The sequence below is a fragment of the Acomys minous genome (assembly GCF_964271855.1).
Source record: "Acomys minous genome assembly, chromosome: 13".
NCBI classification, from domain to species: Eukaryota; Metazoa; Chordata; class Mammalia; order Rodentia; family Muridae; genus Acomys; species Acomys minous.
Genome location: NC_140495.1, coordinates 38,189,767 through 38,213,798, shown reverse-complemented (window position 1 = coordinate 38,213,798; position 24,032 = coordinate 38,189,767). Strand labels below are relative to the sequence as shown.

The 24,032-nt window shown below is 41.9% G+C and overlaps 1 protein-coding gene across 1 annotated transcript; it reads left to right on the top strand.

Moving 5' to 3' along the window:
- Nucleotides 1–4,829: 4,829 nt before the first annotated feature.
- Nucleotides 4,830–20,041, top strand: IRAK1BP1 (interleukin 1 receptor associated kinase 1 binding protein 1). Its single transcript, XM_084751794.1, has 4 exons — nt 4,830–5,372; nt 12,894–12,959; nt 19,153–19,283; nt 19,374–20,041. Exons 1-4 carry the CDS (start codon nt 5,061–5,063, stop codon nt 19,642–19,644), a joined length of 780 nt encoding a protein of 259 aa, XP_084607920.1. The 5' UTR covers nt 4,830–5,060; the 3' UTR covers nt 19,645–20,041.
- The last annotated feature ends 3,991 nt before the right edge of the window (nt 20,042–24,032 follow it).

Below are 24,032 nucleotides of genomic sequence, written 5' to 3'. Positions count from 1 at the left end.
CATCTTGAAGGCAGGACAAATTGTAAGTTGAAAGTTAACAGATTGGTGTCCCAATCCCTCCACTGGAAGTCTTGCCTAGTTACACTTGGAATGGCCAGTTCAGCCTCCATATCCCTCGTTGCTAGGAGTCTAAGCTGGGGTCATGCTTGCAGATTCCTGGGAGTATCCACTGCACTAGGTTTCTAGCTTGTCCCCAAGAAGCCCCCCCCATCCCAGTTGTCTCTCCAGTACCCTCTCCCTCTAACCTCCCCCTAACCTGATCCCTCCTCTCCTCCCACAGTGTCTATTCTGTTTTTCTCTCCCCAGGAGACTCACAGCTCTCTCCCTTGAGCCCTCCTTGTGACTTAGCTTCTTTGGGTCTACGGATTGTAGCATGGCTATCCTTTACTTTACAGCTAATATCCAGTTATAAGTGAGTACATACTATGTTTGTATTTCTGGGTCTGGTTTAGTGTAATGAGAATTTTGGAATTTTTGTTTCTTTTAAAACACAAAAATATAAGAATATGTTTTGCTTTGGTTTTGGTTTTTAGATCCCATGTATGGGGATATGGGTTACTTCGCAGCAGCTAACTATGATTTGCCTACTTCGCTAGCAGAGGTGTGGTTTTGTCATCTGCAGATAGATTCTGCAATTGCGTAACATCTGGAACTTTTTAAGAGGATATAAATGCTAGAGCCCCTGTGGGTCGTGGGTGGTTGGTGGTGGTTCAAGAGGGTTGGTTATGGTTTGTTAAGCACTCATGCACAAAGAAGAAACAACAAGAAGGAGAAGTTAAGTATCCTAACAGTGAAGACAAAACTTGCCCCAAGGAGTTCCAGGCCCCTAATCAGCAGAAGTAGTCTAATAATAACATCACCCCTGTTCCAAGCCTGGAAGAAAGAAGAAGCCACAAAGTAGCTAATAGCATTTACAGGTTACCTCCCTCAGGATGATTTTTCCTAGTTCCATACATTTGTCTGAAATTTTCATTTCATTGTGTTTAGTAGCTGAGTAATACTCCACTGTATAAATGTACCACAGTGTCTTTATCCATTCTTCAGTTGAGGGAAATCTAGGTTGTTTCCAGCTCTGGCTATTATGAATAAGGCTGCTATGAACATAGCTGTGTGAATGTCCTTGTGACATATTATAACACACTGTGGTTTGCAGTGCCACTTCAGTAAATGTGCAATGGACAAGTGGGAAAGATGGCTGAACAGAGCAGCACACAGGGCAGAGAGGGGCAATGCTGGTGACCATGGTCCCTGCGACAGCCTGGGGGACCATGCTGAGGTCTGGGTGCCACCCTGCTGTTGGCTGTTATGGGCAAAGAGGCTTGTTTTGCAGTGTTATTGGTGATTGCAGACTTACAGTTAGGAATGAGAGACACTGATGGCTTTTGTGACAACCTCCCTCAACTAACCCCTCAAAAAAAAATAGTCTATATAGGAATCATTAAAATTTGTGATAGGCATGCTGAAGTGTAGCTCGTCACAGGTGATGGCTTCTGGTGTGGGCAAAGGGAAGGTCTCAGTTACCTCTAAGGGGCTGGCCACGGGGATTTTGACCATGCCCCAGTAAAAATATGGGTGACATAAATTAAACTTGGTGGTGTGTTTGGGTTTCTTTTTTTTTTCTTTTGGGGTGGGGAGGACACAAGGGTGGGAGGGTGAACCTGGGAGATTGAAACTAAGTGTGATGAGGGTGCATTGTGTGAAATTCACAAGTAATCAATAAAAATATTACGTTGGGAAAAAAGATCTTTGTTGTAAACTTATAAAATCTCAGAGCATAATTAGTTGGATATTGATCATCTCATCCTTGACTCCCAGGAAGAACTTTTTATATGAAATCAAAGCTGCAGAGAAGGTTCCAGACTCCTATGCTATCTCCAGATGCGTGCTTCCTTAATCAAAAAAATGCCCATCTATCATGATACATTTGAGTAATGATGATACACCTCTGATGACCTGGTGATAACAGATTTTTGCTCTTACTCTCAGAACAAGAAAAATAATTGGCATGTGTACTCTTGATTCAGTCAACTTGGTACAGTTACCTTGTTCAAAGTGGTTGCTAGTGGCTGAGCCGTAACTCTGAGGAAGAAGCTGAACAAATAGATATATTCATTCCCATCCATTATCCTCTGAAAGACTCATTATCATTAAGCATATCTACTTATTACAAAGCGCTGTCACTAAGAACTAAGCTGCCCTTCTTATAGAATTACTTTAATCTATTTTTCTGGATTTTGAATTCATCACTCAACAAAATGACAATTTTAAAAAGATATCAATCTATATATTTAATTTTTCACTTCTTTAATTACCAATAAACTGTTTAAACTGTTTATTTTTCTTTCTAGTGTTACTTTGGGTCTGTATGTGTTCTGTCACACTCGCATTCATTTGCTGACATCCTGGGCCCAATGTGTTTGGAGAACAGAGCCTTTAAAGAGGTAATTAAGGTTAACTGAAGTCCCAAGAGTTCGTCTCTATCTATCTAATAGGACTGGTCTTGTAAGAAGAGAAAAAGACACCAAGGACACCAAGGACAAGGCAGGGGCAAGGCCCTCTAAAGGTACCTGTTGCAAACCAGGAGCAGCCAAGCAAACCCACTGATGCCTTGATCCTGAACTTCCAACCTCTAGAACTCTGAGACTATGAAATTGTGTTAGGCATCAATGGCAGACCAAGCCTACAACTATAGTACAGAATTTATTAATTCAGTGGGTTTTTCTAACCCGGCTAGCTCCCAAATAATTGAGACAGAGACCTGTTGATTTATTTAACAAGCTTAAGCACAAGAACTGGGCAGGTACTATTCATACTGATTTTCTAAACTACTCTGGCTACTTCCCAGTCACACGCCCCAGTTACCTGCCAAAATTGGTCCTGTATGGGTGTCAGCGTCATCAGGCCACATCCCTTCTCCAACTTCTTTCTCCTCCCTCTCCCACCTGAGACACCCAAGCCACTGAAGCCCCACCTACCTCTCTTCTGCCCAGTTACAGGCTGTCCAACACCTTTTTTTTTTTAATTAGCCAATGAAAAATGATTGGGGAGCAAAGTTTACACAACATTATTCCATGTACATGAGAATGCACTCCTCTGGACTGCAACCAGATTTGGGGGCCCAGAATTTAGCATCTGAGTACACAGAGCACCAGGCCAAGCCCCAAGAACTAACAGTTTATCTCTGTGTTCTTTATCTACTCTTATACATACCTTGAAACTTCTAATGTTTGTGTTGGGTTTTTTTTTTTTTTTTGGCCTATGACATCATTCATTCAGTAATTCATTTTGGAGACTATATATCCTACTACATTATAACATTTTCCACCAACAGGCAGGTGTCTAGAGCCGGATGGCCAGCTAGCCTATCCAAGATCCCAGTGACAGCCGACCGTGTGCATCAAAACAGACTCGGCATAGTGAGACAGTTCTGCTGATAAAGACACTTGAATCCAAGCCTGGGGACCTGAGTTCAATCCCTGGGGTTCACCAAAACACACACAGGCACGCACGCACGCACGCACGCACGCACGCACGCACGCACGCACGCGCACACACACACACACAAAACAGAAAAAAAAAACAGAAAAAAAACCCAACAACAACAACTCCAATTTTAAGAGATAATTTAGTTGTCTAGAGTTGTAAAATATGCATATATACATGTGGTGGAAAGTTCTTAAATTATAATAGTGTATATTCTCATCTGACAATAAACATCAACCCAATGATGGACCAAACCAAGACATTACCACCTGATCTAGCTGAATTATTGAACTATCATAGTTCTGTTCTGTTTTTTTTAATTTGAGGAAAAATCAGAAAGGTTGTAGACTTTTCAAGTTCCCATCAGAAACTACTTCCTACCCCCTCACACACCGGCAAAGTGAGAATTCTCCCCATTCTGTTAATGGAATTCTATTAGAAAGCAGATAAGCTGTCTTCACAAAGTCCACAGCTTGGTGATTACGAAAATGACTATAGGCCAGATGCGATGGTTTTGAACCCCAGCACTCCAGAGGTGGAGAGGGAGTGAGGGAGGGGGAAGGGGAAGAAGAGAACAGGAAAAGAGGGAAAGGTATAGGCACTGGGAGAAGATGGAAGAGGGAGAGGGAAAGAATATAGAGGGGAAAAAAAGAGAGGGGCAGGGAGGGGGGTAGGCGCTGTCAGGAAATGCGTAGAAACCTTGGATCTCTGCAAGTTCGAGGCCAGCCTGGTCAAGGCGGTAAGTTCCAGGCCAGTCAGGGTTACACACTGAGCCCCTGTCTCCAGGAGCGGACAGAGGAAGGTGTAACAGACAGTGACCTGACATGCCTGGCGTTACCCACGCTGAACGTCCATGCTCAAGACACCAAGTTCTCCAGGTATTTTAGAATTTTGAGACTCGACAATCATCCCAAAGACTGTAACGATGACAAGCAGCCACCCTTATTTTCCCTGTTCTCCATATGCCAACACTCGGCATTCAACGGGCCTCTGGTAAACATAGAGCGGTTGTGAAAAATACGGACATTGTCCTGGAAAAAACTGACTAGAGCAACCAAATAGTGTCCAAACTCTCACTGGGAAAATGTAGTTTATCACAAGAGGAATTTCTCACGATTCAAGACAAGTTCCTGCGAGGAAGACCACGGAAGCGGCACAAACTGGGAAGCCGACCCTGCACCATAAATGCTGGGAAGACAGGGCTGTGGGGATCTCACGCTTGGGAAAAGGTTCGAGAGCCTAAATCCCTTAGCTGACTGAGGGTGGAAGAGGCGGGGCCGGGGGGGGGGGATATCGGGGGAGGGGGAGGGGCGCCAGGGGCCGGGGGTCACGTGGAAGGCCTATGTTCGCTGACAATGAGGCCAAAATAGCCTGCTAAGGCTGCTCCAGGCCGTGAGGTAACTATTTTTTTAAACGTGTACCGAAGTAGTAGGCCGACTTCTCTCGGAGCCGCACCGATCTCCCTTCGGCTGCGAGCCCATCCCGGCATCCTCTGCGCTGGCTAGCGGCGCGCTGGAGCCAGACGTCACTCTCCGCCGTCAACGTGGCGTTGCTATGGCAACGCAGTTGCCCCAGCTATGTCGCTGCAACCCGCCCATCCTTCGCGGGTGTTCATGGAACTGGTTCCCTGGGCTGACCGGGGCCGGGAAAACAACCCGATCTCGACCTTAGAGGGGCAGCCGGTTGGCTGCCGCCCCTACACCGCGCAGGGTCACCCTGGAGTCCGCGAGGTCCACGTGAGCGGCGCTGCCGAGGTGTCCGCCAGCCCCGACCGGGCTCTGGTGGTCGTGCGGGTGAGCAGCACCAAGGAGGCGGCCGCTGAGACCAAGAAGAGCGTGTGCCGCCGCCTGGACTACATCACGCAGAGCCTCCAGCAGCAGGGGCTGCAGGTGAGCTTTCGGGGACCAGTGCAGGCCGGGTGACCCTGGAGCTTTGGGGATGCTTTGTTAACCTCATTGTTTATTCCGGCACGCAATGAGTGCTTGGACCCTTCCTTCTTGAGTCTAGATAGATGAAAGCCGTTATTGGCCGTAGTAAACTTGAAATCACGAATGCAGATTGCGTAGGTTTTTAATCTGGTGATATTTGCTGCAGTGATTTTGTTTTGAAGCTTAGAGTGGTGAAACGTTTTCTTGGAAAGTTACATGTAAATGTTTGCCTAAATAGAATGTTGGACCCTAGTATTCTGGGCTGGAAATTGGCAGGTGAGGAGCTTGAATTGCTTCCTCCCAAAGGCTAGCGTGGAGTGGTTCTTTAGTGTATTAGCATCTATTTTTGGTTAATAATAATCACCTACCCCAAACTGTACAACTTTTTAGTTTTAACCTCTTTTTTTTTTTTTAGTTCAATGTAGGTAGGTATCATTCCTAGAGATGTGTGAAACACATCACTGAATAGATCGCACCGTAGGCCTCAGTCCTCTTAAAGAATGAGGTGAAAACAGAACTAGCCTGCCTTACTCCATCCTCATTGTCCAGAACTAGAGAGATAAAATAATGCTCTGGATCTCGAGGTTGCTTCCATCTTTGCCATCCCTTGTTACTATTGTATAAACCAGGACCGTGACTTTAGGAACCAAAGTCTCCTGCTGAGGTAACTCTGTCATGGTGAAAGTGCAACATAGTCTTGTTTCTGTGCTAGAAATGTCACACCTTCAAAAAAAAAAGCATGTCTTGGGCTGAAAGATGGCTCAGAGGTTAGGAGCACTGCCTGTTCTTCCAAAGGTCCTGAGTTCAATTCCCAGCAACCACATGGTGGCTCACAACCATCTATAATGAGATCTGGTGTGCAGGTGTGCAGGCAGAACACTGTATACATAATAAATAAATAAATAAATAAATAAATAAGTAAATAAATAAATAGATCTTTTTAAAAAGCAGGTCTTTGTTTTTAAAAAGAAAATATATTTGTTTTGCATTTAAAACCAGAATAATTGAAATAACCTGGGAGGGAAGGGATTGGCAGGAACCCAGGTTATTTTTCATTTTAGAAAAGTTTAAATGTAAATTATAAACAATGTGAATAAAATGGTTTCAAAATGTAGGGGGAAAAACCTCCTAAGCAACCTGCTGCAGTCCTGTTTGAATAATGTAATGAGCTGGGTGTTTTTTCTTTTATGTCATTGACATAGAACATAATCTGACCCCATGTTTCTAACTTCTAATGTGTAAAACAAAATAAATACAGTAATTACATTTAAAGTCTGTGTTGGAGGCAAGGCACAGGTCAGCAATCTCCCAGCTTATGTTTGCTGCTGGAGGGATGCACTCATGGATAGCTTGTTCACAGATAGCATAAAAACCATGCATAGTACTCCTCAGGGTAAGTTATGGACTTCACAAAGCCCTTGTATGTTTTCCGCTTTGGAATATTGGGCTGTAAATGTGCACTCCCTGCTTAAAGGGCCCCTCCCAAGTTAAACACTGGCTTGACAGGTGGAGCCTTACTCTCTCATCATTACTTCCTGGCCTCTCTCCCTCTTAGTCTAGATAACTTCTATTTTGTTTTTAAGTGTTGACAAAACCACATTCTTGTCATTCTTTTCTCAACAGTAATCCCTGGTATGCCGTATTCTGCTTCTCCTTTCAAGTATACCTTGTCAAGTATATTATAATTCTTGATGTACTTCTCTCTCAAAATGATGGCTATTTGAGTAATGCTCATATACATGATGCATACAATGAAAAAAATGCTTTGGGATGAGTAAAAGAAAAAGAATGAAATAGTGCATAAGTTATTAGGTCAATTATTTAGTAGATCTTAGGTTTATGAATTTGTAAGAAGATGCAGCAATCAGTTTGAGCATCGCTTTAATGGGAAACTGTTGTAAGTTCTAAATTGCATTTACTTAACTGAGAAACATTTATTACGCACTCGCAAACACTATTCAGATTTACATGGCCCTTAACTTAATGTTGTCTTAATTTGAGGGGAGGGGAGGCTGCTTGTAATGGAGTATCACAATCCGAGTAGTTTAAGAACAATGGAGATTTAGTGTTTACCGCCCTGGAGGTTAGGAAGGCTAAGGCACCATCATCTGTGATTTGGTCTGGTGAAGATACAGTTCATGGTACATAGATGGCGCCTTCTCCATGTCCTTGGATTAGAGAAGGGACAAGGCACCTCACTGGAGCCTCTTCTTCATAAGGACACTAATTCCATCCAGGAGGCTCCGTCCTCATCATCTAACCTCAAAGACCATCTTATACCATCACACTAGTGATTAGAGTTTTGTTTTGGTTGGTCAGTTGGTTTTGGTTTTTGTTTCTTGTTTGGTTTGGTTTGGTTTTTTGGTTTTTTGTTTTGTTTTTTGTTTTCGTTTGTTTGTTTGTTTTTTTCGAGACAAGGTTTCTCTGTGTAGCCTTGGCTGTCTTGGACTCCATTTGTAAAATAGGCTGGCCTTGCACTCACAGAGATCCACCTGCCTCTGCATCCCTGAGTGCTGAGATTGAAAGTATGTGCCACCACACTCGGCTGATTAGGTTTTAGTATATGAATGAAGCATACAAACATTGAAGATTATAGTGAATATTGTGTTTTCTATTTTCTATACCAACTTAGGCTGTAAATCCAGTATTTGTCTACTCATAATTGTATTATTTTCTTTTTTTACTTTTTTATTCATATTACATCTCAATTGTTATGCCATCCCCTGTGTCCTCCCATTCCTCCCTCCTGCTTTCACCCTATTCTCCTCCGCTAGGTCTGTGACTGAGGGGGACCTCCTCCCCGTCTATATGATCATAGGGTATCAAGTCTTGATAGCCTGTTATCCTTCCTCTGAGTGCTACCGGGCCTCCCCATCAAGGGGTTGTCGTCAAATAATAGGGCACCAGAGTTCGTGTGAAAGCCAGTCCCTGCTCTCCACTCACCTGTGGACTATACATGTCTGAAGCCGGTCAGTAGACAATAAGAGAGAGAATTTTTTTGTGATAAAGGGCAAAATATTTAGAGATATTTATTTACTGTTTTCTCCAAACCTGGCTTATCAACAGCTTCTAAAGGATCAATCACACGAGTATCTTTTTTATTTATATATTGCTTTTATTATCCTTTATGTTCTTTTCTTTTTTCCCCTTTTATTAAACATAGATTTTTTTTTCATACAATATAATCTGAATACAATTTCTTCTCCCTTTACTCCTCCCACTTCCTCTCCCATCCAAATCCATTCCCTTTTTGTCTTTCATTAGAAAAGAACAGGCAGCCAGGAGCATGGCGCACACCTTTAATCCCATACTCAGGGAGGCAAAGGTAGGCTGATCTCTGTGAGTTCCAGGCCAGCCTGGTCTACAAAGTGAGTCCAGGACAGCCAAGGCTACAAAGAGAAACCCTTTCTTGAAACCCCCCCCCCAAAAGTAAAATATAAGATGAAGCAAAGAGTATCATATCAAAATTGAGCAAGCCGAAAGAAATATGAAAGAACCCATTCACACATTCAGGGGTCTCATCAAAATACTAATCTCATGGCTATAGTATATACAGGGGTCCTGGTGCAGACCCTTGTAGGCCCTGTGGTTGCTGCTTCAGTCTTTGAATTCAGATGAACGCAGTTATTTCAGAAGGCCTTGTTTTTCTGGAATCCTCTGGCCCCTCTCTCTGTCCCTCTCCTTCTGCCTCCTCCTCCACAGAGTTCTCTGAGCTCTGAGGGGAGAGATTTGATGGAGACAGAGAGATAATAAATTTTGAGTCCTCTGCTGCTGGAATCCCATGATAAGGATAGTGAGATTCGTGCTACCCTGGAAGTACATGCATATTACATTGAAGAGATAACGTTGATTTTACCTTAGGAATTCCAAAAAGACTTGATAAAGGAAGTGACATTCTGTCAAAATCTTAAGCACTGGCCAAAGGGAAATCATTCCGGTTCCACCTCAGAGTACAGCAGGTGTGTGTGTTAACAGCACTCTTAATTAGTACAGGATGAATGAAACAGAAGACGCTGAGCCGTGTGAAAGAGAATTAGGAGCTAAGACTAAAGGAGAGAACGGGAGACCAGATATAAAGGTGTGTGCCTGCATAGCCTTCTTGTTCTCATTGCTGACGGTACTGACAGAAGCAACCTGAAAGAGGAAGAGTTTATTTTGGCTCACAGTTTCAGGGGGTCTCAGTCCAAGATGGCCGGGGAAAAGGCACGATGGCAGGAGCAGCTAAGTCTATGGCAGCAAGAGCTGTTCATATGGCCTGGCATGAAGCAGAGAATGGGACCAGAAGCAGGGCCAAGGGAATAGTGTGTGTGTGTGTGTGTGTGTGTGTGTGTGTGTGTGTGTGTGTGTGTGTGTGTCTGTCTGTCTGTGTGTGTGTGTCTGTGTGTGTGTGTGTGTGTCTGTCTGTCTGTCTGTCTGTGTGTGTGTCTGTGTGTGTGTGTGTGTGTGTGTGTGTGTGTGTGCCCTCTTCACACACCACCTTATTTCCACCTCTAGTGGCCTACTTTTGCTAGCCACGTTCCACCTTCTGAAGGCTCCTCAGCCTTCAAAATAACACCACAAGCTTGGAAACAAGTGCTCAACACAGAAACATGTTTTAGGTTCTAACAGAACAGTGGCCTACTGGAGCATTCCAATGATTAAGACACCTACTTACTGTTGATAGTCTTTCCACAACTGCTGTCTCATTTAATATTGCTGCTCTATAAAGGTAGTATTTCAACTGCTGTTTTCCAGAAGAGGATTCTCGGGACCAGAGCAACTATTGGCAGATAACTTGTCCACAGCTGAGAGATGACCTAGTTTTAGATACCAACCAAGAACGTTGACCCATGCTTTTAACTGGTACAGTGTGCTTTTGATTCTCTTGGCAGTGGATGATTCAGGTGTCTGGTAGGTAGGGATATAACAGGTGGTAATAATAATAATCTCCTTTTATATGCTTGCTGGCCCAACACTGTTTGCCATTGTATGAATTAATTATCAGAGTGAAAAGCTTCCAGGCCCTGAAACTTCCTGCAAATGGAGTCAGGTGTTAATACCAGGAAATTAAGGTTTTCTGCCCCACCCTGAAGAGTCTTCAAGTAAAGGCAATGAAGAACTGAATTGAGTGACAGGAGTGAAGAGGAGGCCCCCAGCTTCCTCTCTTGTTGAGTGGAATAGTTGAGATATTTTTGATGCCAGCTTCAGAGTCTCTCTGCAGGGTTCACTTCAGTTATCTCTAACGGTACTTTGCTTTACAATACAACTGTGATTGTCTGTCTTTTGTCTTCCACCCACATCTTTTTTTGGAATTATCTTCAAAATGAATTTATTCCAACTCTGTTTCCAGATCCACTTCTGGTCATACTCAAATTAAGACAGAGAATGGTAGGAACTCGGGGGCTTAGTTTATGGCTTCTCCACTTGCCATAGCAGCGTTATTTTCTTCCATAATTTTTCAAACTAGTTAAGCCCAAAGAAGTGCTGTTCTGTTTAACAATGGAAGTTAAGCTTGTTCTTTGTACATTTTCAGTTCATAATACTTTGCCCACTTCTTTCTTTCCTTTTTTCCCCCCTTTTGGTTTTTCAAGGCAGGGTTTCTCTGTGTAGTCTTGGCTGTCCTGGACTCACTTTGTACACCAGGCTGGCTTCGAACTCAAGGACATTGACCTGACTCTACCTTCCTGAGTGCTGGGGTTATAGGTGTGCACTCCGCACCCAACTTGCCCATTTTTCTTTTACCTTTTCTGCATTAATTTATAGGAGCCTTGAAAAATTAAGATTACTAATAATTTATGGCTGGCATGTATTACAAAAACAAATCTGCATTTTTGTCATATAACTTACATAGTTTTAAACTTTCAAAGTTTTGACAGTTTAGCCAAATTCATTATTGTTTTCTGTATGTTTTCTACCTTTAATGTACTATTTTGAGGCACTGTGGCTATTAAATGACACATTCTGGATGTGATGTTTAATAGTCCATTAAATATTCTATGCTTGGAGTTTATTTTGGTAAAATAACGGCTTTTATTTTCTTTTAACTAGAGAAGTAGCAGAGCTCATAACCTTCATTAGCCAATCTTAACTTAGCAATATGATCTCAACTGAAAAAATAAAAAGTGCTGTTTCTACATAACTGAAGAGTCTCCCTATTCAGATCTAGCCAATGGACAGCACATTCTCCACAGTTGTGTGGAGAGCGGGGACTGACTCTGACATGAACTCTGGTGTGAGGCCTGCTGGCACTCAGAGGAAGGGTAAGCAGGCTACCAGGATGAGAACTGAGAGGCTGTGACCATATGGTAGGGGAGGAGGTCCTCTTCTGTCACAGGCCTAGCGAACAGGTATAGGGTGAAAGAGGGAGAGAAAGGGGCGGGGGATGGGAAGTTACAAGCGAAGGGATAACAACTGAGATATAATTTGAATAAATTATTTAAATTTTAAAAAGAAAATAAAAATATAAAAAGCATAACTGAAAAAATCAGGTTATTTTGTGGTTACTTGGGATTTTCTGGTTAGTTGTCTGGATCTCCTGCTATCTCCCTGTGTGACTCAAATGCTGCATCCATCCCAAGCCTTACATCACAGGATGATAAGTCACTTTAAGAGACAACCACATTTAGTTATTGTAACCACATTAGAAAAAAATTCCTGTAGACTGGAGACATGGTTCCATGGTTAAGAGTTCAGTGTGTTTATTAGATGCAGGAGAACAGGGAGAGTTGTTGCATAAAAGGAGGCAATCTCTAAGGTGTCAGTGGGGGATAGGTGTGAACGTAAGTGGCCGCACTGCATGCGCTGTTCGCATTCTGACTGGAAGAAGGCTTTGCAGCTCTCATGGGGCTGAGGCATTGGGGTCTTTGACATTGCTGTGCCCATGTCACGTAATACTCAGTCACTCAAGACTTCACTTGTTTCCTATATGGAAAAAGTCATATAGCTTCCTTCTGTACCTGTAGGAAATTTTAGGGGCAATCATGATCATGTAAATATATTTTGGTTGTCTTTTTTTTTTTCTCATTGTTTGAGAAGAATGTTGGAGCAGGAAAGACATGGCCGAGTTCTATACTGTAATATTATAGAGTCGACCTCTGTCTGCTGTCTTCTCTATACAAGTACTTTTCATTTAACTTGTTTTCAAATCACTACAACAACCCGGTGCTGTCTCTACTGACCTCATTTTATACATGTGGAAGCAAAGACTAAGAAAAATACTGAGTAATTTGCCCAAAGGTACATATGATTGATACTTTCTCAAGTAAATCCATATTTCCTATACAAGTGAAGTAAGTGAGTAAAAAATGAAGTAAAACCTGATTTTTTAAACAAGTATTTGTATGTTTCTGATTGATTTTATGGCCATTTTAAGGAAGTTTAATACACCAAGGCAAACAGTTCATCTTACATGCTGTGTGTCTTCCTATTTCAAACTCAGGCATGTTAATAGATAGGCAGAAACAACTGAATTTAGTAACGTTACTTTGGTTCATTCTGTTTCAGGCAGAAAACGTAACTGTGACAAAGGATATTAGAAGAGTAGAAAATGCTTATCACATGGAAGCCGAGGTACGTGTGAAGTAATTGGAAGCACCTTGACTTTGTGGCGGCAACTGCGATTTAGGTTATTCTTAAACTGAAATCTACCAGAGAAAGGATTCTTATGGTAATGATAAAAGGTGATTTTTCTCAAAATCATTCTCATATTATGTATCTGGAGATACTGTAAAATAATTTTCTGAGATTTACTTAGGAGATATGGTCTAAAATGAAATAAAAATAGCAACAGGGAGAGGGCACCTAAGTACCAGAGACATTCAGTAATATTATTGCCTGGTGAGCAGAAATCACTGCAGAAGAGAAATTTCCCTCAGATAAAACTTCATGAAAAAAAAAATATAAAAGATTGAGACACTTTTTTTTTCAAGGCCACAGAGATCCCCCTGCCTCTGCCTCCCTGAGTGCTGGGAGGACTCTGAGACCCTTTTTAAATATTCTTTTACAGTCACTGTGACAAATATTATTTAAATTTTTGAGTCATGTAGTCTTTATCCACATTTAAAAAAAAGAAGTGCACTGTTTTCAGAATGCTCAGTCCACGATAACATTGAGATCACAGACAGCTGTGTGTCCAGCTTCAAAGCCTATGGACCGAGGTGTGTGTAAGACCGTGTCAGTAGCCAAAAGAGTGCAGCTTTTGATTCCCTGTGCTTTCAGCTGCCGCCTTGTCATAGGAAACAAAGTGACTGAGTTAGAATGGAAATCTTGTTTACTAGGGAGAGAACCTTTCTCTGCAGAGATAGAAAACAGCCCAGCAGCAACCTGAAGTTCTCTTCTCTCAGTTAGTGCATTATCACTTACTAGTACTAACATTAGGGTTAGGTCACTTGAACTTCTCAAAGACCAAGTGTAAGATAAGAGTAACAGAAAAGAACGGTCTCTAGAAAGGTAACTCCCTTTCTAGGGAGTTTTACCTATAAACACTTATCTTAATAAGCCTGATAGACACTTATCAAAACTGTACCAACAGGTATATGGAGAAGTATTCGGTATCTCCAATTGTCAAGAGTGCAGAGGAATTTTAATCCAGCAACATGGCTGCTCTGGCTGAGGAGCCACATCTAAAGACCTTCTAGGTCTTTGTGATCTGGTTGGAATACAGACACGCCCTTAGTACACACCTTTATTCTGGAACAATGAGAGTAAGCTTAGTTTATAGAAGGAAGCAGCCATATTTGAAAGAGACATCTAATTGAGGGGCAAAGTGACGAATCAGAGAAAGATTTGACAGAGTGAGTCAGAGATAGGATATGCCCAACTCTCGTGAGAACAACACAGGAAAGAGAGGCTGCTTAGGAGCAGTGCAGGGAGAGGGAGTGGGGTTGAGTTCAGAGCGGGTCAGTTGAGCTCATGCAGTTCTGTTCCGTTGCCCTCAGGACTCTAACCTGTGATAGTTAGACAACCCAGCCCTTTCCCTCCTAAAGGTGCTTTTGTCAGAGTCTTATAAAAGCAACAGGAGAGAAACTAGGACTCAGATACCCACAATAACCAAAAATGGTTTATCCCAAGCATAAAAGATTGGCTTAAAATTTGAAAAAAAATCAGCCATTCTGAGTCACCATATTAAGAAACAAAAAGAGAAAAATGACAGGTTTATTTTGGTAGATGCCTAAAAGGCATCTAATAAAATTCATCATCAATTCTTAATAAAAATTGTCTACAAGCCAAGTATGGTGGCACACACCTTTCATCCCAGTACTTGGGAAACAGAGGTAGGCAAATCCCTGTGAGTTCCAGGCCAGCCAGGCTACATAGTGACACCTTGTCTCACTGTGTCAGAATTAATTTAATTGAGTAATTGATTGGTTAGTTAGTTGGTTGGTTGATTTGATAAGGGGCACCTATATTAAAAGCTGCTGGTAACATTATACCATTATGGTGAAATACTGAGTACTTGATTCTTAAGACCAGGTACCATATAAAGATGGTGGTTACTCTTATAACTTCTTTTTGGCATTTTACTTGAAATTCTTGTCGTTGTAGCTTGGGAGCAGGGCAGAAAAGCTAAAAATATCCAAATTGAGAAAGAAGAATTAAAACACTCTTTATTCAGGAACAACACAAGTATCTATCTAGAAAATACTATGGAAAAAATCTATTAGAAGTAATAAACGAAATTTAAATGTCAAGGGATACAGCTGATAAAATATTCTAGAGATAATAAAACATTTCTGAGAGAAAATGAAGACCGAAGTAAGTGGAGAAATATATTTTGTTTGTGATTTGGAAGACTCTAGATTATTGAGTTATACATAGATTTATTACAACCTGTTCCAAATCCTAGCTAGCTTTTAAAAATAGAAAAATAGAAATTGGCAAACTGAATCAAAAATACGTTCAGAAATGTAAAATATTAGCAGCCACTTTGAAAAAGCATCTTTAGCTATAATAGCCTCAAACTGAAAACAAATGTTTCAGACAAACTGTGGTTTTATCCATATAACAGAAAACTACTCAGAGCAAAACAATTATGCAGGAACATGCCTAAAACTGCACATGCAATATGCCAAGTTAAAGGAGTCTCCAAAGACAACATATTCCTGGAAAAGGCAAGTCTGTCCATCAGGAACAGGTCAGTTAACTGCCAAAGGCCTGGGAGCTGAGGAAGTAACCAGTAATAAAATTGAGATGTGTGAAGTAATGAGACAGTTCTAATTATTTAGACAAGGGAAGGTTCATGCCCCAGGGGAACACTTGGAATAGCACACCCTGAAGGGAACTCTAAAGCCAGGGAGCCAGCTCCACAGCGTGCTGGGGACTCTGAAGTCTGACGGGAATAAGCTAGGGCCTCCATGGTTGCCAGAGGGTGTGAGGGGCCTTCAAGAAGCCTGTTGGCAGTCAGGGTATGACAATCATGGGGAAGGTAAGGCACCCTGAGCAATTTGTCTGTGTTTGCTGCCTGTAGGAGATGTGGACCTGGGACTTCTCTGAGGTGCTAAGCATTAACGTTCCCTGTGTGGAAGGGTTCCATAGGAGAGCAGGCAAAGCCCTGCCAGACAGATTGTTCCCAGAGTATTTGCACTCAAGTGTGGCGGCTGTTGGCGCCATCCTGGAGAACTAGATCCCGTCCCTCAACTCAAATGCATTGTGTTCTGGGAAAGTGGTTTAACCAAGGGCTGTAACACTGCGGTATCACTGCCAGCCTCAGAACTCCAAGTTTCCATTGCCCATATAGTACTGGCAATATTATTAAAGAGCTATTTGTAACTTGGTGGAAAACCTTTTTTCCACATTCCTGGTGAGATCCGGCATCTTGTTGCATAGACCTCATGCTCCAGCCATTCCAGAGGGAAATGGAACCTAGGGTTCCGAGGTTCATCCATTCCCCCAGAAGCTGGCAATGCTCAGACTGTCCTGCTGGAGAAGCACCCATTTCTGGTCCAGCTGCATCCAGGCCTCCTGGGAGATGTGGAACCACACCCATCCATCCAAGGATGTATGTGCTCATATGCCACTGAAGGGTCTTGGGTTTTTACTTTTCAGTCTCCCGGGATTTGAGTGGCTGCCTTATGTCCTCACTGCCCTTTTATACATTCCTTGTGTTCACTGAGAAAGGACTCTCCAGCAATGATGTGTAATGGCCACTTCCCCATCTCAGTGGAAGATGTGAGGTAGGGAATGTCGCCATGCCTCAACACTCCAAATTTACTGATTTGAATCCTGAGGTGTGAATTTACATTGCTCAAATTGACTTTACTTCTCTATATAGGAGATTTTGAAGAGATTTTAAAGGCATCCCTTTTTTTGTTCTTGTATTCTTGCCAGTGACCTAAGCTTTGGTTTGGGGGAAGCAACTTGTTTTGTTTCTTCTAAACATAAGTAAGTTGGGAAAAGCTCTTGACCCCCTTTTTGTAACTTCTCTGTCTCTGTCTCCCTCCCTCCCTCCCCCCCCCCCTCTCTCTCTCTCTCTCTCTCTCACACACACACACACACACACACACACACACACACACACACACGACTATTTTTAAACTGTTACATTTTGCAACTCCCTTACTGCTCAGGCCAAGAAGCTCTTGGCTGGTCTAAAGGGATGTGACTCTTTTGGACCTGGAATTCTGAATCTCATCTGTCCTGTCCAAGGAAGGCAGAGGGGAAGTACACTTTGTGGGGCCAGTTCCTACTGAGTAGGCCATCAAGAACTTGTGCTCCCCCATGAAATTTTTGACAACAAAGAAAACCCCCACAGGGTGGGCAGTGGTGCAACATGCCTTTAATCCTAGCACTTGGGAGGCAGAGCAGGCAGATCTCTGTGAGTTCAAGGCCAGCCTGATCTATAGATACAGTTTCAAGACAGCCAAGGCTACACAGAAAAACCCTGTCTCAAAAAGAAAGAAAGAAAGAAAGAAAGAAAGAAAGAAAGAAAGAAAGAAAGAAAGAAAAGAAACCCCACATTTTCAGCCCCTCACTGCTTCTCTGGGATTCACCCTTCTGCCTTCTCAGTGAAAACTGGTGTCTGATTTTGACACAGAAGACCATAAAAGTCTCTGGTTTTGATACCATTAAGTACATTACTTCTTCACCCTTTCTATAGACTGGGAAAAGGTGGGATTCATGCTAGGGGGGTCTGGAAAGAAGGCCCAAGTTGGTGCAGGGGAGTAGTCTAGTAGGCTTGAGATGAAGAACAAGATCTGTTAAAGCAACAGGAAGCCTCATGGCTCTTGTTCCCATGAATGAAACAGAAGCAGCCACCCTTGGGATTTTGGCCAAAAGAAAGGCACTCAGAAAGCATCCATAGGCAGATGACCTAAGCCATCATCAGACGACTAGCAGAGGCCAGCATGGTGACATTCTGGAAAAGTGTCCTGTCAGACTAGGCTGGCAGCCAGCCCAGATCTGGGGAGGTCAGCTTGGGCACTTCAAAGGTCAGCTATCCACTGACTGGTCTTTGGGACTAGAGACAGTGATGAAGTCTCAGTGATGAAGAGCACTGGCTGCAGCCGGGCTGTCATGGTACACGCCATTAGCCCAGCACTTGGGAGGCAGGAGCAGGTGGATCTCTGAGTTTAAGGCCAGTGTGGTCTAGAGATCAAGTTCCAGGTAGCCAGGGCTATACAGAGAAGTCCTGTCTTGAAAAAGGATCCAACATCCTGTTCTAGCTTCCACAACATAGCACACCCATGGTATATAGATATACATGTAGACAAACACACACACACATAAAAGTAAGTAAATCTTAAAAGAATGATTTTGAAAGAACATTGATGATTGAAATGGAGATACTGACCTGCTAGAAACGTCAGGCTTTGGAGTTTCCCAATCTATTGTGAGTCACTGAATTTTTGCTCTCTTTCTTGTTTCTCTGACCAGTATTTACTGTTAAAACCAGAGGGAACATTATTCTTCATGGGATAACATTTATAATTAAACACAGCTGTCCATGTTGTATGGGATGAGGTCAGCTCCTCATCAGCCCCTGCTCCCCTAGAGCTGTACATACTTAACAGGTTAAGATTGTGCAAGGCCCTAGAATATAAACAAGTTAGTCTTCGATTAAAAGCTTAAAAGCTCACAGTTTTGCTAAGATGAGACTGCTGCTCCATATTTCAAGGTGGATACTGAGGGAAATGGATTCACTTCTGCATGTAGTAAGACCCCTGGAAGGGAACACACCTCAGTGATCTCAGTAAAGGTTGCAATACTACCAATCAGAAACCTAAATGAATAAATTAGACTAAGAATTCAGAAACAGTATCAGGGTTAGAAATTAGCCAAATAATAAAGCCGAAAGGAGAATCCTACAATTTATAAGAAAAAGTAAAAATAAATAAAATTTAAAATGGTATTAAAGGGATTTTTAAATATATAAGCTAATATTAATCACTATAAATTTCATAATCAGAAGTCTTTAATAAAATAATATAGCTATAAGCACAAATCTAGTATAATTGTTATCTGTTACTGTAAAAGGACCTTATAATTTGGCTTTGCTACTTCCTTCCTTCCTATCGATTAATTGATTGAATGATTGATTGATTGATTGAGACAGGGTCTTGCTGTGTAGCCCTGGCTGACCTAGAATTTGCTTTGTAGACCAGGGCAGCCTCAAATTCACAGAGATCTACTGATTCTGTCTCCCAAGTGCTGAAATTAAAGGCATGCCCCAACACCTGCTTGGCTGTACTTTTTATATTCATATTTAGACAAAATTTTAAAACTACGTGAGGCATGAAAATAACATCAACTATCATTTTACTTCCAGGTCTGCATTACATTTACTGAATTTGGAAAAATGCAAAATATTTGTAACTTTCTGGTTGAAAAGCTAGATAGCTCTGTTGTCATCAGCCCACCTGAGTTCTTTCACACTCCAGGTTCTGTTGAGAATCTTCGGTAAGTTTAGCACACCTTTAAATTACTCATTCTAGACAAGACTTTTGAATACTTTTAATGTCATGTTGATCTTTACTTTCAATCCCTAAGGCGGCAAGCCTGTCTTATTGCTGTTGAGAATGCATGGCGCAAAGCTCAAGAGGTCTGTGGTCTCGTTGGCCAAACTCTGGGAAAACCTCTACTAATCAAAGAAGAAGAAACAAAAGAATGGGAAGGCCAAATTGATAATCATCAGTTATCCAGACTCCCAGGCTCATTAACTGTGCAACAGAAAATCAAAAGTGCAACAATACATGCAGCTTCAAAAGTGTTTATTACTTTTGAGGTAAAAGGGAAAGAGAAGAAAAAAAAGCAGCTTTAAAGTTATAACTAAAACATACTGTATATGTATTTTTTAATCTGTTTTTATACATTTTATAGTGCTTATTTCTATCCTAACCATATGTGTTGTATGGTATACTGATTGTCTGTAAATATCTGCCACCTTTTGAACATAATCCCACGGAATACTTATGTTCACTCTCTAGTTTCCAAAACACTCTAAGAAATACTGTGGGAAATAAATGTATTAAAGCGTACTTTTATATACTGAGAATTTATATATTGAAAATAAAATTTTAAAAAACTACTAATGTTGAATTTTTATTTCCAAAATCAGGTAAGTTGTTTGTCTAGTTGTACAGAAATGTAGAATCTGAGCTGCATATGAAGAAAAAACCTTTGTTCGTGTTCCATTAAAAAAGTGACTGTTTTCCGTTCGTCACAGTCTATTTGTTTGTTCTTTTAAATAAAACATTTCAGACAATGCACTTTGATTATATTCTTTTCCTTCCCCTAACTTCTCCAACATCCACCCAACTTTATATTCTTTCTTTCTCTTAAAAAAAAAAACATACACAAAGAATGGATTCCGATTTTGTTGGCCAACTGCTCATCAAGAGGCCTGCCCTGAGGTTTATATACCTCACATATATACTCCATTGAAGAAAGGTGTGGTATTTCTCTCTCTCTCCCAGCAGCTACCAATTACAAATAGCTTCTTGGTTATTTGTGGGACTCTGTGTGCTGGGATTTTTTGTCTGGCTTAAACTTGCACAGGTCTTGTGTATACTTCACAGTGTCTGTGAGTTCACATGTGCATCAGCCTTGTGTCTGGAAGAAGCTATGTCCTTGGAGTCATCCATCACCCTGTTCTCTACAGCCTTTCTGCCTTTGCTTCTGAGTAGATTCCCAAGCCTGGAAAAGGAAGGGATTAATGATGACATCCATTCAAGGCTGAGTGCTCCAAACACTCTCTGCACACTGTCCAGTTGTGGACTTATGTGTTAATTACTATCTACAGCAAGAAGAAGCTTCTCTGATGAGGGTCAACGATACTCTGGTCTATGGATGTAGCAATATGTCTTACAAGTTGTTTTATTGTTATGTTCCTTTAGGAGCCTAACAGGAGTAGATCTCCCGCTGGGGTCCATGAACTAGCCCTTCTCAGATTCTAGCCCCTTTAACAGTGTCAGGGGAGTAAGGGGAAAATGGGAGGGAGGGAAGAATGGGAGGATACAAGGGATGGGATAACCATGGAGATGTAACAAGAATAAATTAATTTTTTTAATTTAAAAAAAATAAAAATATTAAAAAAAAACAGTGTCAGGCATGGCTTCCATGGGATACTTGTTCATTCATGTTCATTTCTATTTTATTCGTAAAGCTGAGATGTTTACTAATGAATAGCTAACAAGCATAATATATTTTCACAATGGGATATTCGGCTGTTAAAAATGAGAATTTTTGTCTAAATGGATAGCAGTAGAAACCATCATTCTAAAGTGAGGGACCCCAATCCCAAAAAGACAAGCATTGCCCATTTTCTATGTGGATATTAGCTTTTTAAACTATAAATACGCCTTTCAATCAGAATGACCACAAAGGTTAGGCTACTACTAGAAAGGAAACAGGAAATGGGGAATCTTCCAAAGAAGGGAAAGCAATAAAGGGTTGTAAAGGGACAAGGGAACTAAAAACAACAAAACGAGAACAGCAAGGGTAAGTGAGGAGAGGTGGGAGGAACAACAAACATAATTTTGGTTGACCAGAGTGTGAATACTACCAAAGTACAACTGGTGAGCCAATGCATTTTCAAAGGGTTGCTTACAGGAATATGGGTGAGGGGTAAAGGAATAGAAATGACCCAAAGGGGGCTAGAGAGATGGCTCAGTGGTTAAGAGTGCCGCTTGTTCTTCCAGAGGTCCTGAGTTCAATTCCCAGCAACCACATGGTGGCTCACAACCATCTATAATGTAATCTGATGCCCTCTTCTGCAGATAAAGCACTCATGCAATAAATAAAATCTAAAAAAAGGAAATATTTTTTAAAAAAGAAAAAAAAGAAATGACCCAAAGACAGCTGCATCACCAAATCCCACCACAGCATGGGTGACAGCTCACAAAACCTGGGAACCCAGAGCTCACTGCACAGCCTGCAGGCAGCTCAACAGATGCCTCAGTTGGTCTAAACTTCCAGGCAGCTCTGCTGGTTTCTGCATCTTCCAGGCGGCTGGTCTGGTCTCAAGCGTCTTTGAAGACTGGCTTGTCTGAGAGTGTCCCTCAGCAGGCTTTACTCTTGGCAGGGAGGAGCCCAGCAAATCTGGTCAGTTTCAGAAACTTCCTTTCTGAAGCTAGGTTGAATTGTTTACCTTCTGTCTTAAAAAAGTTCACCTGCAGGGCTGGAGAGATAGCTTAATGGTTACCAGCACTCGGTGCTCATCCAGAGGGCAGGGGTTCAATTCCCAGCGCTCAAGTTGTGGCTTAACGACTTTCCGCAGCTCTACTTTCCATGCTGCCCTCTTGTAGTTTCCTTGTATAATGCATGTACATGATACACAGACACAAATGTGGGCAAAACATCCGTAAACATCAATAACAAAAAAGTAACAAGAAAAACTAAGCTGGACATGTTGGCACACACTTGTAAGGCAGAGGCAAACAGATCACTGTGAGTTCAAGGCCAGCCTTGTCAACATAGTGACTTATAACAGGGCAGGCAGAACTACAGGAAACCCATCTCAAAAAAAATCTGTCCCTATTCCTGACAGAATTTCTTCTCCTAATCCCTCCGCCCCCCCTTTTTTTTAATGTACAAAAAGCAGAGCATCACGACTGGCACTTAGAAGACAAACGATGGTTTTTCTAAGTACATTTGAGACAGACCCACTATATTTTAAGTTTCTTTAAAGAAGAAATCGTATTAAGATTTATATGTGGTAATTACTGATAAAATTAGAAATCCACTTAGTCACAAGTACAAGTCTCTTGTAGTTGTAATTTAGCTTACTTTTATGGATATACTTATGACAGGTTGAGCTGAATTTAAATAAGAGCTGGGAATAATATAAAATTCAAGATATAGTTCCTAATAAGTTCATAGAAATGTCAGTGTCCTCTGCAATGTAGATCAAAGAAATCCCATTTCAGTCAGATTGTTGTTGTTTAGGGGCAGGGGGGCAACAAGAATTTGATACTGAGGATCCAGAAACATAGAGCATGCATTATAAGCTCAAGACAGAATAACACTTTCTGCAGTGCAATTCTGATGGAGAATGACTGGTTATTTTTGCTAGGGAAAACTCCCTAAGTTAGTTTAATCACAGTAACTTAGACACTTTTCTGCTTACAACTCAGTGTTGCCTAAGTCAGTTCAAAATGTCCAGGTGTGTTAAATGATAGTGACTGATCCCCTGTGACATTCTCAGGGACAGGTAATAGACATCTATCAGGAAGAAGAAATAATCTCTTCTTTAGCTTTACCGTTTGTTTTTATTCATGTGGGTGCCTTCAGAAGCCGGAAGAGAACATTAGATCTCCCTAGAACTAGAGCTGCAGACAATGCCTGGACCTCCAGTCCCTAAAAGAGCAGCACACTCTCTTAGCTGCTTAGCCATCTTTCCATCACTAACAAACACTCCCTTAATAACTGCTTGGTTGGCCTCTGGTCCCCCAATGTGGATCACTTCCCCCTGGCTGGACAGCCTGGCCAGGCCACAAAGAGGATACAGATAGTACAGATGAGACTTGATGAGCTGAGATCATTAGGGAAGGAGGGTCCCCCTTTCTGAGGACTGAGGGAAGGAAAGGGGATGACGGGGAGAGGATGGGATCAAGAGGCAATGAGAGAGGGGGCTACAATTGGGATGTAAAGAATTAAAATTTACACTATGGAATACTACTCAGCGATTAAAAACAAGGAATTTCCAAAATTTGTGGACAAATGGATTGAACTAGAAATTGTCATAATGAGTGAGTTCACACAGAAGCAAAAAGAGCTAAATGGTATATACTCACTTATATCGAGACACTAGTCCAAGGTGTACGTCCCCATGAAAAACTGTACCTACCAGGAAAGTGGGTAAGAGGGGAGGACATCCTATTGAAACTTTAGGCGTGAGAAGCCTGGGAGAAAGAGGAAATAGAAGGATCCAGCGGGTCCTGGAAAACTACAGGCGAGTCTGGGCCCTGGGGTCCTCCGCAAACTGTGGCAACAGCCAAGGAAAAAATAGGCAGTAAACCTTGAACCCCTACCCGGACTAGCCGATGGACATTCTCCACTGTTGAGTGGAGAAGGAGATCTAACTTTCACACAAACTCTGGTGCCCCATATTTGAACATGTCCCTTGGATGGAGATGCCTGGTGGCACTCAGAGGAAAGATAATAGGTCACCAAGGAGAGACTTGATACCGTATGAGCATATTCAGGGGG